The 14,255-nt window shown below is 44.5% G+C and overlaps 1 protein-coding gene across 1 annotated transcript in view; it reads left to right on the top strand.

Moving 5' to 3' along the window:
- Positions 1-14,255, top strand: part of pdzrn4 (PDZ domain containing ring finger 4) — a 572,541-nt gene that overhangs the window by 17,643 nt on the left and 540,643 nt on the right. Inside the window, 1 exon segment of the mRNA XM_070900642.1 lies at positions 1,790-1,876. Within this exon segment, the coding sequence (XP_070756743.1) occupies positions 1,790-1,876 (87 nt within the window).

Genomic DNA, 14,255 nt, shown 5'->3' with positions numbered 1-14,255 from the left:
GAGGTCCTGCTGCAACTGTACAGGGTATTGGTGAGGCCGCACCTGGAGTACTGCGTGCAGTTTTGGTCACCTTACTTAAGGAAGGATATACTAGCTTTGGAGGGGGTACAGAGACGATTCACTCGGCTGATTCCGGAGATGAGGGAGTTACCTTATGATGAGAGATTGAGTAGACTGGGTCTTTACTCGTTGGAGTCAGAAGGATGAGGGGTGATCTTATAGAAACATTTAAAATAATGAAAGGGATAGACAAGATAGAGGCAGAGAGGTTGTTTCCACTGGTCAGGGAGACTAGAACTAGGGGGCACAGCCTCAAAATAAGGGGGAGCCAATTTAAAACCGAGTTGAGAAGGAATTTCTTCTCCCAGAGGGTTGTGAATCTGTGGAATTATCTGCCCAAGGAAGCAGTTGAGGCTAGCTCATTGAATGTATTCAAATCACAGATAGATAGATTTTTAACCAATAAGGGAATTAAGGGTTACGGGGAGCGGGCGGGTAAGTGGAGCTGAGTCCACGGCCAAATCAGCCATGATCTTGTTGAATGGCGGAGCAGGCTCAAGGGGCTGGATGGCCTACTCCTGTTCCTAATTCTTATGTTCTTATTATGTTCTTACGGCTAAGGGGATCAAGGGCCATGGAGAGAAAGCAGGAAATGGGTACTGCCATGATCTTGTTCAATGGCGGTGCAGGCTCGAAGGGCCGAATGGCCTACTCCTGCACCTATTTTCTATGTTTCTATGTTTAGGCTATTTAAGAGTGAAATCAGGAAGGACTTTATCACACAGAGGGTAGTAGAAATCGGGAACTCGCTCCTCCAAAAGGCTGTGGGTACTGGGTCTGGGTTAAGTGATCTGATACACCAACATTGAAGTTAGACTGATCATTATGTAGTGTCCAGCATGCTACAGTCTTGAGACAAAAGTGAATGCCAATTCTCAGGAGGCCAAAATTAGATTGCGCTAACAGATTCTGGTTGAATTCCGTCTCCCAAGTACAAACAATAATAATGTGTACTGACCTTTATAGCTTGTTATTAAAATGGCTGTAGTAACTGTTTTAAGTTAAGCCGCCGTTGCTGGATATAGGTACAAAGTGTTAAATGGCATGTTCGGAACTAATACCGTGAAGCACTTCATTACACAAAGAGTGATTAATAAAAAGAAAGACTTGCATCTTTCACGAGCTCTTAACTTTCCAAAGCACTTTACAGCCAATGAAGTACTTTTGAAGCGTAGTCATTGTTGTAATTAAGGAAATGCAGCAGCCAATTTGTGCACAGCAAGGGCCCACAAACAGCAATGACATAAATGACCAGATCATCTGTTTTTGGTGATGTTTGGTGAGGGATAGATATTGGCCAGGAGGTTGGGGAGAACTCCCCTGCTCTTCAAACTGGTGTCATGGGAATTTTTATTCCACCCAAGAGGGTAATCGGGAGATCGATTAACACCTCATCCAAAAGGTGGCACCTCCGATAGTGCAGCATTCCCTCAATATTGCACTGGAGCCTGGATTTTGTGCTCACATCTCTCGAGTGGGACTTCTATCTTGTGACTCGGGTGAGAGTGCTACCACTGAGCCAAGGCTAACTGTCTCGTGGTTAGGGTAATGAGAGCAAAAACTCGAGTCATTCCACAAGGATCTATGGAGATGAGCTAGAAAAACCAATTAGGCCCCTCATCTGTATTTTGCGCTGTATTATTATCCTTTATTATAGTTTGACATTTAAAGCTTTAGTGCTTTTTGAATGCTCCTACTTTCCTTTCACTTATTTTTTTTCTTCTAACAGGGTGGAGAAACAAAACCGTTAACTGTAGTTTTACATCGAGAAAATGACACTCTTGGATTTAACATTATTGGCGGAAGACCCAGTCCTGTAAGTTTCAAAGAGATTTCAACATTTTTTTTTATAGCTTGGGTCTGTTTGATTCATTATTTATTATTGCTGCTCTTTGGAGATTTCTGTATAACATGAAACTTTCTGAGAAGCTCGCTGGCAACTTGTACATTTAAGATGAAGCACATGTAATGTCTATCAAATATTAGCATAAATGTTGTACAATTGGTATAACAAATGCTCTAACCAGTTCTTTAGGAGTTCGATATACCTGGAGTTTTAAATTAGACATGGCAAATATATGTATAGTCCCCAATAATTGCACCTTTCCCGCTTACAACTACCTATATCGGGCAAATTACATAGAATTTAAGCACAGACAGGCCATTCGGCCCAACTGGTCTATGCTGGTGCTTATGCTCCACACAAGCCTCCTCCTATCCCACTTCATCTCACTATATCAGCATATAGTTCCTTTCTCTATCATGTGCTTATCTAGCTTCCTCTGAAATGCATCTATGCTATCCCCCTCAACTACTCCATGTTCCATATTGTAACCACTCTCTGGGTAAAGAAGTTTCTTTTGAATTTTTTATTGGATTTCTTAGTGACTACCTTGTATTTATGAGCACTAGTTTTGGATTCCTCCACAAGTGGAAACATTTTCTCTACATCTACCCCATCAAAAGTTTAACGACCTCTATTAGATCATCTCTCAGCCTTCTCTTTTCTAGAGAAAAGAGCTCCAGCCTGTTCAGTCTTTCCTGATAGTTGTACCCGCTCAGCTCTGGTATCATTCATGTAAATCTTCCTTGCACCTTCTCCAGTGCCTCTTGCAGCCTTTTTGTAATATGGAGACCAAAATTTTACACAGTACTCCAAATGTGATCTAACTAAAGCTCTGTAAAGTTTAACATAACTGCGCTGCTTTTCCATTCTATTCCACCAGAAACATAGAAAATAGGTGCAGGAGAAGGCCATTCGGCCCTTCGAGCCTGCACCGCCATTCAATAAGATCATGGCTGATCATTCCCTCAGTATCCCTTTCCTGCTTTCTCTCCATACCCCTTGATTCCCTTAGCCATAAGGGCCATATCTAACTCCCTCTTGAATATATCCAATGAACAGGCATCAACAACTCTCTGCGGCAGGGAATTCCACAGGTTAACAACTCTGAGTGAAGAAGTTTCTCCTCATCTCAGTTCTAAATGGCCTACCCCTTATCCTAAGACTATGTCCCCTGGTTCTGGACTTCTCCAACATCGGGAACATTCTTTGCGCATCTAACCTGTCCAGTCCCGTCAGAATCTTATACATTTCTATGAGATCCCCTCTCATTCTTCTAAACTCCAGTGAATAAAGGCCCTGTTGATCCAGTCTCTCCTCATATGACAATCCAGCCATCCCTGGAATTAGTCTGGTGAACCTTCATTGCACTCCTTCAATAGCAAGAACATCCTTCCTCAGATTAGGAGACCAAAACTGAACACAATATTCCAGGTGAGGCCTCACTAAGGCCCTGTATAACTGCAGTAAAAGACCTCCCTGCTCCTATACTCAAATCCCCTAGCTATGAAGGCCAACATACCATTTGTCTTCTTCACCGCCTGCTGTACCTGCATGCCAACCTTCAATGACTGATGAACCATGACACCCAGGTCTCATTGCACCTCCCCTTTTCCTAATCTGCCGTCATTCAGATAATCTGCCTTCGTGTTTTTGCTCCCAAAATGGATAACCTCACATTTATCCACATTATACTGCATCTGCCATGCATTTGCCTACTCACCTAACCTGTCCAAGTAACCCTGCAGCCTCTTAGCGTCCCCCTCACAGCTCACACCGCCACCCACTTTAATGTCATCTACAAACCTGGAGATTTTACACTCAATTCCTTCATCCAAATTGTCAATGTATATTTTTAAGAGCTGGGGTCCCAGCACTGAGCTCTGCGGCACCCCACTAGTCACTGCCTGCCATTCTGAAAAGGACCCGTTTATCCCGACTCTTTGCTTCCTGTCTGCCAACCAGTTCTCTATCCACGTCAGTACATTACCCCCAATACCATGCGCTTTGACTTTGCACACCAATCCCTTGTGCGGGACCTTGTCAAAAGCTTTTTGAAAGTCCAAATATACCACATCCACTGGTTCTCCCTTGTCCACTCTGCTAGTTACATCCTCAAAAAATTCCAGAAGATTCGTCAAGCATGATTTCCCTTTCGTAAATCCATGCTGACTTGGACCGATCCTGTCACTGCTTTCCAAATGCACTGCTATTTCATCCTTAATGATTGATTCCAACGTTTTCCCCACTACTGATGTCAGGCTAACCGGTCTATAATTACCTGTTTTCTCTCTCCTTTTTTTAAAAAGTGGTGTTACATTAGCTACCCTCCAGACCATAAGAACTGATCCAGAGTCAATAGACTGTTGGTAAATGATCACCAATGCATCCACTATTTCTAGGGCCACTTCCTTAAGTACTTTGGGATGCAGACTATCAGGCCCCGGGGATTTATCAGCCTTCAATCCCATCAATTTCCCTAATACAATTCGCCTAATAAGGATATCCTTCAGTTCCTCCTTCTCACTAGACCCACTGTCCCCTAGTACATTCGGAAGGTTATTCGTGTCTTCCTTCGTGAAGACAGAACCGAAGTATTTGTTCAATTGGTCTGCCATTTCTTTGTTCCCACACAGGAGATTAATGTGCAAAGTTAAAGCACATGGGATTGTGGGTAGAGTGCTGACGTGGATTGAGAACTGGTTGTCAGACAGGAAGCAAAGAGTAGGAGTAAATGGGTACTTTTCGGAATGGCAGGCAGTGACTAGTGGGGTACCGCAGGGTTCTGTGCTGGGGCCCCAGCTGTTTACATTGTACATTAATGATTTAGACGAGGGGATTAAATGTAGTATCTCCAAATTTGCGGATGACACTAAGTTGGGTGGCAGTGTGAGCTGCGAGGAGGATGCTATGAGGCTACAGAATGACTTGGATAGGTTAGGTGAGTGGGCAAATGCGTGGCAGATGAAGTATAATGTGGATAAATGTGAGGTTATCCACTTTGGTGGTAAAAACAGAGAGACAGACTATTATCTGAATGGTGACAGATTAGGAAAAGGGAAGGTGCAACGAGACCTGGGTGTCAAGGTACATCAGTCATTGAAGGTTGGCATGCAGGTACAGCAGGCGGTTAAGAAAGCAAATGGCATGTTGGCCTTCATAGCGAGGGGATTTGAGTACAGGGGCAGGGAGATGTTGCTACAGTTGTACAGGGCCTTGGTGAGGCCACACCTGGAGTATTGTGTACAGTTTTGGTCTCCTAACTTGAGGAAGGACATTCTTGCTATTGAGGGAGTGCAGCGAAGATTCACCAGACTGATTCCCGGGATGGTGGGACTGACCTATCAAGAAAGACTGGATCAACTGGGCTTGTATTCATTGGAGTTCAGAAGAGTGAGAGGGGACCTCATAGAAACGTTTAAAATTCTGACGGGTTTGGACAGGTTGGATGCAGGAAGAATGTTCCCAATGTTGGGGAAGTCCAGAACCAGGGGTCACAGTCTAAGGATAAGGGGTAAGCCATTTAGGACCGAGATAAGGAGAAACTTCTTCACCCAGAGAGTGGTGAACCTGTGGAATTCTCTACCACAGAAAGTAGTTGAGGCCAATTCACTAAATATATTCAAAAGGGAGTTAGATGAAGTCCTTACTACTCGGGGGATCAAGGGGTATGGCGTGAAAGCAGGAAGTGGGTACTGAAGTTTCATGTTCAGCCATGAACTCATTGAATGGCGGTGCAGGCTAGAAGGGCTGAATGGCCTGCTCCTGCACCTATTTTCTATGTTTCTATTATAAATTCACCTGAATCCGACTGCAAGGGACCTACATTTGTTTTCACTAATCTTTTTCTCTTCACATATTTACAGAAGCTTTTGCAGTCAGTTTATATGTTCCCTGCAAGCTTCCTCTCGTACTCTGTTTTCCCCATCTTAATTAAACCCTTAGTCCTCCTCTGTTGAATTCTAAATTTCTCCCAGTCCTCAGGTTTGTTACTTTTTCTAACCAATTTATATGCCTCTTCCTTGGTTTTAACACTATCCTTAATTTCCCTTGTTAGCCACGGTTGAGCCAACTTTCCCGTTTTATTTTTACTCCAGACAGAGATGTACAATTGCTGAAGTTCATCTATGTGATCTTTAAATGTTTGCCATTGCCTATCCACCGTCAACCCTTTTAAGTATCCTTTGCCAGTCTATTCTAGCCAATTCACGCCTCATACTGTCGAAGTTACCTTTCCTTAAGTTCACGACCCTAGTTTCCGAATTAACTAAATAAATCCCAATGCTTTGATTGCATTATTTATGGCCTTGTTAGCCTGCATTGCTACTTTTAATGAATTATGAATCTATACTCCCAAATCCCTTGGCTCCTCTACCCCATTTAGACTTCTATTTTCCAAAGCGTATGTGGCCTCCTTATTCCTACCACCTAAATGCACCACCTCGTGCTTATCTATATTGAAATTAATTTGCCAATTGCACACCCATTCTGCAAGTTTATTAACACCGCCTTATATTTTGTCACTGTATTCCTCAGTATTCACTATTTCCCCCCACAATTTGGTGTCCTCAGCAAATTTTGAAATTGTACTTCCAATTCCCAAGACCAAATTTATGTAAATAGTGTGCAACAGTGGTCCCAGCACCGATCCCTGTGGAACACCACTTCCCACCTTTAGCCAGTCCGAGTAAATAAGTTTAACCCTAATTCTCTGTTTTCAAATCTGCTTGCCATTCATTCTGCTATTTGTCACCTGACTCCACATGCTCTTGTCTTAGTTTAACCTTGGCACTAACCATTTGCCAGTATCACGGGTGTCAATTACAAAGGTGCCACTTAGAACCGTATTAAGCACACCGGCTATTTCGGCAGTTCAAACAGCTGTTCACACCTTGTTAAAGTGTGATTACTTGTCATTAAGTCCTAACCGCCCTCGTGTCCTCTAGAACTCCTGCCACTGCTGTCAGCCCTTCTTGCCGGCTTGCTGAGCTGGATGTATTCCTACCGTTTGAAAGTTAACGTGTCAATTAAGGTGAGAGCGTGGACTTTGGCCCATTTAACTCGCCCGCTGACAGACACCTTCCGCCCATCCCCTTTGCAGTCTGACTGCTCTTAAAGGGATGCAACACAAGTTGCTAAGGGAGAGCTGACGTGAAAAGATCAAGTTCCCCAAATTCTCATCCTTGCCCCTCGCTATCTCTATAACCTCCTCTAACCTTACAACCTTTCGAGATCTCTGCGCTTCTCCAATTCTGGCCATTTGCACATTTCCATCGCTCCCCCAATTGGCGGCCGTGCCTTCAGCTGCCTGGGCCCCAAGCTCTGGAATTACCTTCCGAAAGCTCTCCGCTTCTCTCCTCCGATCATCCCTTAAAACCTCCTTCTTTGACCAAGCTTTTGGTCACTTGTCCCAATGTCTCCTTATGTGGTTCGGTGTCAAATTTTGTTTGATGAGGGTCCTCTGAAGTGCTTTGGGATGTTTTACTACATTAAAGGTGCTATATAAGTGCAAGTTGTTGGTGGGTCATTATGCCTGCAATCATTTAATGCATTTTCACATCAGTAATTAATGCACTAGAGAGGGTACAGAGGAGATTTATGAGGATGTTGCCTGGACTGGAGAATTTTAGCTATGGGGAAAGATTGGATCGGCTAGGTTTGTTTTCTTTGGAACAGAGGAGGCTGAGGGGAGACCTCATTTAGGTGTATAAAATTAGGAGGGGCCTAGGTAGAGTGCAGAGGGGGAGGGGAGTGATGAAAGAGATTTTATGTAGAAGTTTCATTGATAGTAGCTGATACTTCGCTGCTGCCAATTAACTAAGTTTTGGGCGTTCCTGTTCCGTTGACAACCAGCAGCATTACAAAGGGTCCTGTGCACCATCTCCTGCGCCCCTGTCCTTGGTTACATTTCCTACAACTAACCCGCTGGACAAAGTCACAGCTCGGGATCTGCAGAGAGCTCTTCTTCATCTTTCACTCCACGCCATTCCTCCAGCATCAATGGGCTGTTCCAAAGTGGCGACTCCTGCAGCACGGCTGGACCCGCCACTGGTTATGCTGGTTCGTGCGTAATGGTGGGTTGATGTGTTGCCCGATGTTCAGATCCTAGAATCATAGAAATTTACAGCACGGAAAGAGGCCATTTGGCCCATCATGTCCGCGCTGGGCGACAAAGAGCTATCCAGCCTAATCCCACTTTCCAGCTCTTGGTCTGTAGCCTTGTAGGTTACGGCACTTCAAGTGCACATTCAAGTACTTTTTAAATGTGATGAGGATTTCTGCCTCTACCACTCTTTCAGGAAATGATTTCCAGACCCCACCACCCTCTGGGTTTAAAGAATTCTCATCAAATCCCCTCTAAATCTCCTATCAATTACTTTAAATCTATGCCCCCTGGTTGTTGACCCCTCTGCTAAGGGAAATAGGTCCTTCCTATCCACTCCATGTAGGCCCCTCATAATTTTATACACCTCAATAAGGTCTCCCCTCAGCCTCCTCTGTTCCAATCTTTCCCCATAGCTAAAATTCTCCACTCCAGGCAACATCCTCATAAATTTCCTTTGTACCCTCTCTAGTGCAATCACATCTTTCCTGTAATGTGGTGACCAGAACTGTACACAGTACTCTAGCTGTGGCCTAACTAGTGTTTTATACAGTTCAAGCATAACTTCTCCCTGCTCTTGTATTCTGTGCTTCAGCCAATAAAGGCAAGTATTCCGTATGCCTTCTTAACTACCTTATCTACCTGTCCTGCTACCTTCAGGGATCTGTGGACATGCACTCCAAGGTCCCTCTGTTCCTCTACACTTTACAGTGTCCTACCATGTATTGTGTATTCTCTTGCCTTGTTAGCCCTCCCCAAATGCATTACCTTCTCCAGATTGAAGAGATGTTCCTTCCAAGGGAAGTTTCCCTTTACCAGAACCGCAATCTCCCCACTGGCCTCCTCCTTTAAACCATATCCAAATTGCATCCCCCAAACCAGGGCCCAGGCCGGGAACCAGGATTTGTGGTAAGATTCCAGCCTGTCGAAAAACTCCGAACCGTCCAGTTTTAGAGCTTCGGTGCATCCGGCCTCGTGTTTCTTGATCCTTGGCATTCCAGGGAGGGTTCGGGTGCCTGACCTGAGCGTTCAGGGTCAGGGTCATCGGGGGACTCCCTCGTCCTTCAATATACGGTTGTTAAAGGAAATTGATGCGATCTACAAAGTTTCCGTGCTGCTTGGAGGGGTGGGGGAAATGTAGAATCTGCTTACACAAGGCGTTGAGAAACGGCATTGTAAACGTACACAGTGGGACGTGAAGAGATGGAGGACGAAGTTTCCTTCCGTGCTTTAAAAAATAAATGTTTTGGTTACATGGGCCCCTGCATATTGTGGGCAAATTGCATTGACATCAACACGTCCGCTAAAAGCGGTGGGGACTTCTAGGGGAAATTCTACGGAAATATTTCACCACTGCACTATGTTAAATCATTCAAAATATGTTTTGAAAACCATTTTGTCTGTCACTTTAATAACTAAATTTCCAAAATCCAAAATAAGGATTCAACATTTTTTACAACTTACATATTTCACAACAAAGTTATGAAATGTGTCCATTGAATTGTCTTTTGTGCTCTTTGAAACCTTCAACAGTTTTTATTTGAAGGCCTCAGCCTCTCCTTAAACCTTGGACTTGATACTTTTGTCCAGATGCTGAATCTGTCAGCCCAAGGCAGATCCTCAGTTTGATCATGGACATCTCACAACGTACCAGTAGCATTTATCGAGCCAAAAGATCCAGACAGAGGGAGCCATTATAAAAAATATATATATTTGGCAGTTTTTCAAAATGATTTTAAGAAAAGCCAGGGGATAAATTTCAAATGCTTGAATGTCAGCCGTGACTCAGTCTGGCCTCAGTCAGAAGGTTGTGGGTTCAAGCCCCACTCCAAAGACTTGAGCACAACATCTAAGCTGACATTCAGTGCAGTACTGAGGTTGCACTGTTGGAGTTGCCGTCTTTCGGATGAGTCCCCCCGCAATACTGGGAGGGTGGAATATGGAGTTGGATTCCTTGTGTGTCAGCAGTTAAGAGATGTGGAGGACAGGGGCAGCACAGAGAGGTAGATATAACCCAGCACTGATTTGTAACTTTGTAAGCAATATTTGCAGATTAGGAAGCACACACTGTGTCATGCGCATAAAACAAGAGGGGAAAAAAAGGAAAATTAGTGCAAAGTACATTTAGAATAGATATCACGGAACAATGTTTTCACTTAAGAGTGATACATGTTTGAACTAATCTACAAAATAAGGTAATCGAGGCAAAAAACATTGGCTATTTGAATACAATTAGATGCCATGATGGAGAGCTAATGTGCCAGAGGGTTGGGCTTCAGTAGGCCAAATGGCCTTTCTCAACCCTGACTTTTATGTTGGCACTTACTAGATTTTATAATGGGGCAATAATAAATGACATATAAGTCTAATAACTGAGAAAGTGAGTGCTACTTTAATCTATTTCATTCATAAATTTGTTCATGTATATTCGGGCAAAGAACGGGAGTGGTTATGAACTCGCATGTTTTTCACTCGCCTTTCAGTGACTGCAGGAGGTACTTTAAGCTCTGCACATTGTAATCGTTATCTGGCCTCACAGTAGAAATGGTTTAATTTTCTTTTAATTAGAGGAAAACAAATGTAACCTGAAAGGGGGAACACTCTGCAGTCGTAAAGTATATATTCGTGCCGTGCTGTATAAACAGAATGCAGGAAGGGTACAGAAACACATGTCTAGTTAGCACTAGAACTATATGCAAGTACAGATTGCTTGGACATGTGAATGCATTTGCATTTCTAAAATGCTGTGTTTACATCAGCTGTCTGACTCGTGTATTTGGAGACTTGCTGTGGGTTCTCTCAAGGTTTGAGGTCACTTTGGAAACTCGTTGTGTATCGCCGAAATATCTCACTCGCGCCAAATACCCGCGTTTTACAATCTTATCATTTTCCATATTGTCTCAAACAGAGCATAGAATGAGGCTGTTTGGCCCATCATGTCTACTGTGAAGTGCCTTGGCTCTGCATCAGTGATCTAAAACCCCATTTTCTGCTCGTATTCTTTATTATTTTTCTTCTTCGGCTATTTATCGAATTCACTCTTAAATGTTCTGATTGACTCAGTTTCAATAGCTTCTATTAATCCATTGCCTGAGAAAACTTCTTGTAACCTCTCCCCTTCTCTGCTTCTAGAATTAATCCTTTTTTTTCTGCTCCTTTGTTATTGATTATATAACCAGTGGAAATAAACTTCCACTTCTTACCTGCCACACCACACCCCCCCCCCCCCCCCCACCCGCCCAGCCCCCGAGATGTCTGTGCTCCTCTAATTCTGCCCTCTTGAGCATCACAGATTATAATCGCTCAAACATTAGTGGCCGTGCCTTCTGTTGCCTGGGCCCTAAGCTCTGGAACTCCCTGCCTAAACCTCTCTGCCCCTCTACCTCTCTTTCTTCCTTGAAGACGTTCCTTAAAACATACCTCTTTGACCAAGCTTTTGGTCACCTGCACTAATTTCTACTTGTGTGGCTCAGTGTCAAATTGTTTATCTCATAATACACCTGTGAAGTGCCTTGGGATGTTTCACTACATTAAAGGTGCTACATAAATACAAGTTGGATCCGCCACGTGACTTCCTTGGCCCGCAGGCCCGGAGCCTAAGCACCGCGGGAGCCGAGCCATGGATATCGCCCACCTGAGGAGCGCCAGCTTGGTGCTGAGCAATGTGGCCGAGGTGGTGGAGCGGATCCTCACCTTCCTGCCCACTAAATCGCTGCACAGGAACGCCAGGCTGTGGTAAGACTGTACATGGAGGGTCATCAGGATGCATCAAAGGCTCGCCACAAAAGGCCACTCCTACATAGATGATGATGATGGCTATCACTTTCTGGTGAAAAAGATTATTGTTGACTTGGAGGTCAGTGGTGTGCATTGTTCCTGCGAAAGGCTAAAACTGTGAGGAAATTTAGTAAGATAAAAAAGTGATGCAAGATGCCAGTTAGCCCGCATATATTTCCTGCAGCGTGGAGGCCCCCGACCTGCGTGAGAACACCAGCGGCAGGTCAGGGCTATAAAAGGAGAGGTGAGCGGAGGCCAAGGAGCAGCGTGGAGGCAGGCCACTTCAGGAAGCAGCATGAGCTGCGACGGCAGCGAAGAGTGACGTCATCAAGGTCCAGGTCAGTGATTGGAGCGTGGGCAGACACGGCAAGAGCGGCGAGATCGGGGCGAAGGAGCGGCGAGAGATTGTGGAGGGATGTGATCGGGGCCCAAGGGAGGCGTGAGTTAGGGGCCCAGGGGCAGCATGTGCCAGCCCACACTGCGATATATATGTGCGTGCACTAGGTCCGTGCAGCATAGCAGATCTCTAGTCATCTTGGATAATCCTTGCCACTGGACCAAGACCTAGCTCTGTCAAGCCCGTGTGGTGGCTGGTGTGCAACGGCCACCACACGTTTAAAAAAAGATCCACGCACAGGCATCTTCCACCCTTCAGGTTATAGTTAAGGAATTGGAATTTTAGGCCCTTAATTGGAACACCTGTGAACTTATCCATTTTTTGGCGTGGAAGCAAGTCATCCTCGCTTCGAGGGACTGCCTATGATGATGATAAATACAAGTTGTTGTTTCTCAAACCCTCCCAGAGACTGCCAATTCTGGAGATGTTTTTTTTGGCTTTGCATTGATGTTCTTTAGGATTAGAGAGTGAGTGCCTGCATTCCTAAAGTTATGGGGCTTTAATCGGTGAAATAAAATGTAATTTCCTTTCCCGTGGGATATATCCAAGATTGAGGCGAAAGGCACTGAGTGAGGCTGTACTGTAATTCATGTTAACTTCTGAAATATGGGGAACTCCCATTGGAATCACAGTGAGAGTGTCCACACTAATCAGAAAGTGAGTTGTACTGCATTGGGTTGAGCTCAGTAAAACCATGGTAATAGTTACACTCCAATAGTGACTTTAACATTTTTTTTTCTCTGGTGAAACTGTCCAGGTCTTGCAGTGTGTGCAATGCTGCAGGCCAAGGACCTGTTGTTAAATTCAATGGAAAATGCAGATAGAGTGGCTCCAGTGTGGCTTGTTGCTTCGAAGTGTGCTGGGGAATTCGAAGCTCCCTTTGGCTTAAGACTGGGCACCTGGTCAAACCATCATTGTCTGGAACTAGTGCCCATCTGGGTATCAAACCTAGAATTGCAAGCTGGATTATAACCTTGTTATGTCGAGTCTGGTTTCTGTCTGAAGATTCATCGGACATGGAATAATTGACCTTGCATTAACAGCTCAGCAGAGGAGACCGGCAACCTGTAAGTGTCGCTGCTCTTTCCCTCCTTTATCAGCGTGATCCTGGAGCTTGAGATGCAAAGCTGACACTCCAATGCAGTACTGCACTGTTGGAGGTGCCATCTTTTGGATGAGGCATTAAAGCGAGACCCCGTCTGCCCCCTCGGGTGCATGTAAAAGATTCAACGGCACTGTTCCAAAGGAGAGCATGAGATGATCTCCCTGGTGCCCTAACCAACAATTATCCCTCAACCTGCATCAGTAAATCAGATGATCTGGCTATTGCTGGTTGTGGGACCTTGCTGTGCGCAGAATACTTCATTGGTTGTAAAGTGCTTTGGGACATCCTGAGGTTGCGAAAGGCACTATATAAATGCCAGTCTTTCTTTCTTTGAGGTGGTTGGACTAAATTGAAAGGCCAGTGAGAAGGAGGGCAGTGTTTCTCACTGCTTCTGCTGGCCATTCTTGGGGCCCAGGAAAAGTCGGAGACTTTGCCTCCTTCATATCGTTGGGTGCTGGTGAGAGTGCATTGCTGCTGCTGCTTCCGGTGTAATTCATTGGATATATTCAAGAGAGAGTTAGATATGGCCCTTGCAGTTAAGAGGATCAAGGGGTATGGAGAGAAAGCAGAAAAGGGATACTGAGGGACTGATCAGCCATGATCTTATTGAATGGTGGTGCAGGCTTGAAGGGCCGAATAGCCTACTCTTGCACCTATTTTCTATGTTCCTAATAGTGGTTTTTGGTATTTCAGGACGAGGAGGATGTGTGGAAGTGAGACTTCCATTCTTCTGCAGTTCAGCACAACATTTTCCACAGAAAGGAAGACAGACTTGTATTTAAACAGCAACTTTCGTGATCTCGTGACGTCCCAAAGCACTTTATAGCCAATTAAGTACTATTGAAGTGTAGTCACTGTTGTAATGTGGGAAACGTAGCAACCACTGTGCATATAATAAGATCTCACAAACTGTAATGAACGGATATGTTAATTATGTTAGTTGAGGGATAAATGTTGCTCAGGACACCGG

This window comes from Pristiophorus japonicus, chromosome 15 (genome assembly GCF_044704955.1).
Source record: "Pristiophorus japonicus isolate sPriJap1 chromosome 15, sPriJap1.hap1, whole genome shotgun sequence".
NCBI lineage: Eukaryota > Metazoa > Chordata > Chondrichthyes > Pristiophoridae > Pristiophorus > Pristiophorus japonicus.
The sequence above is the reverse complement of the archived record's forward strand: the minus strand, read 5'-3'. Positions and strand labels throughout refer to the sequence as shown.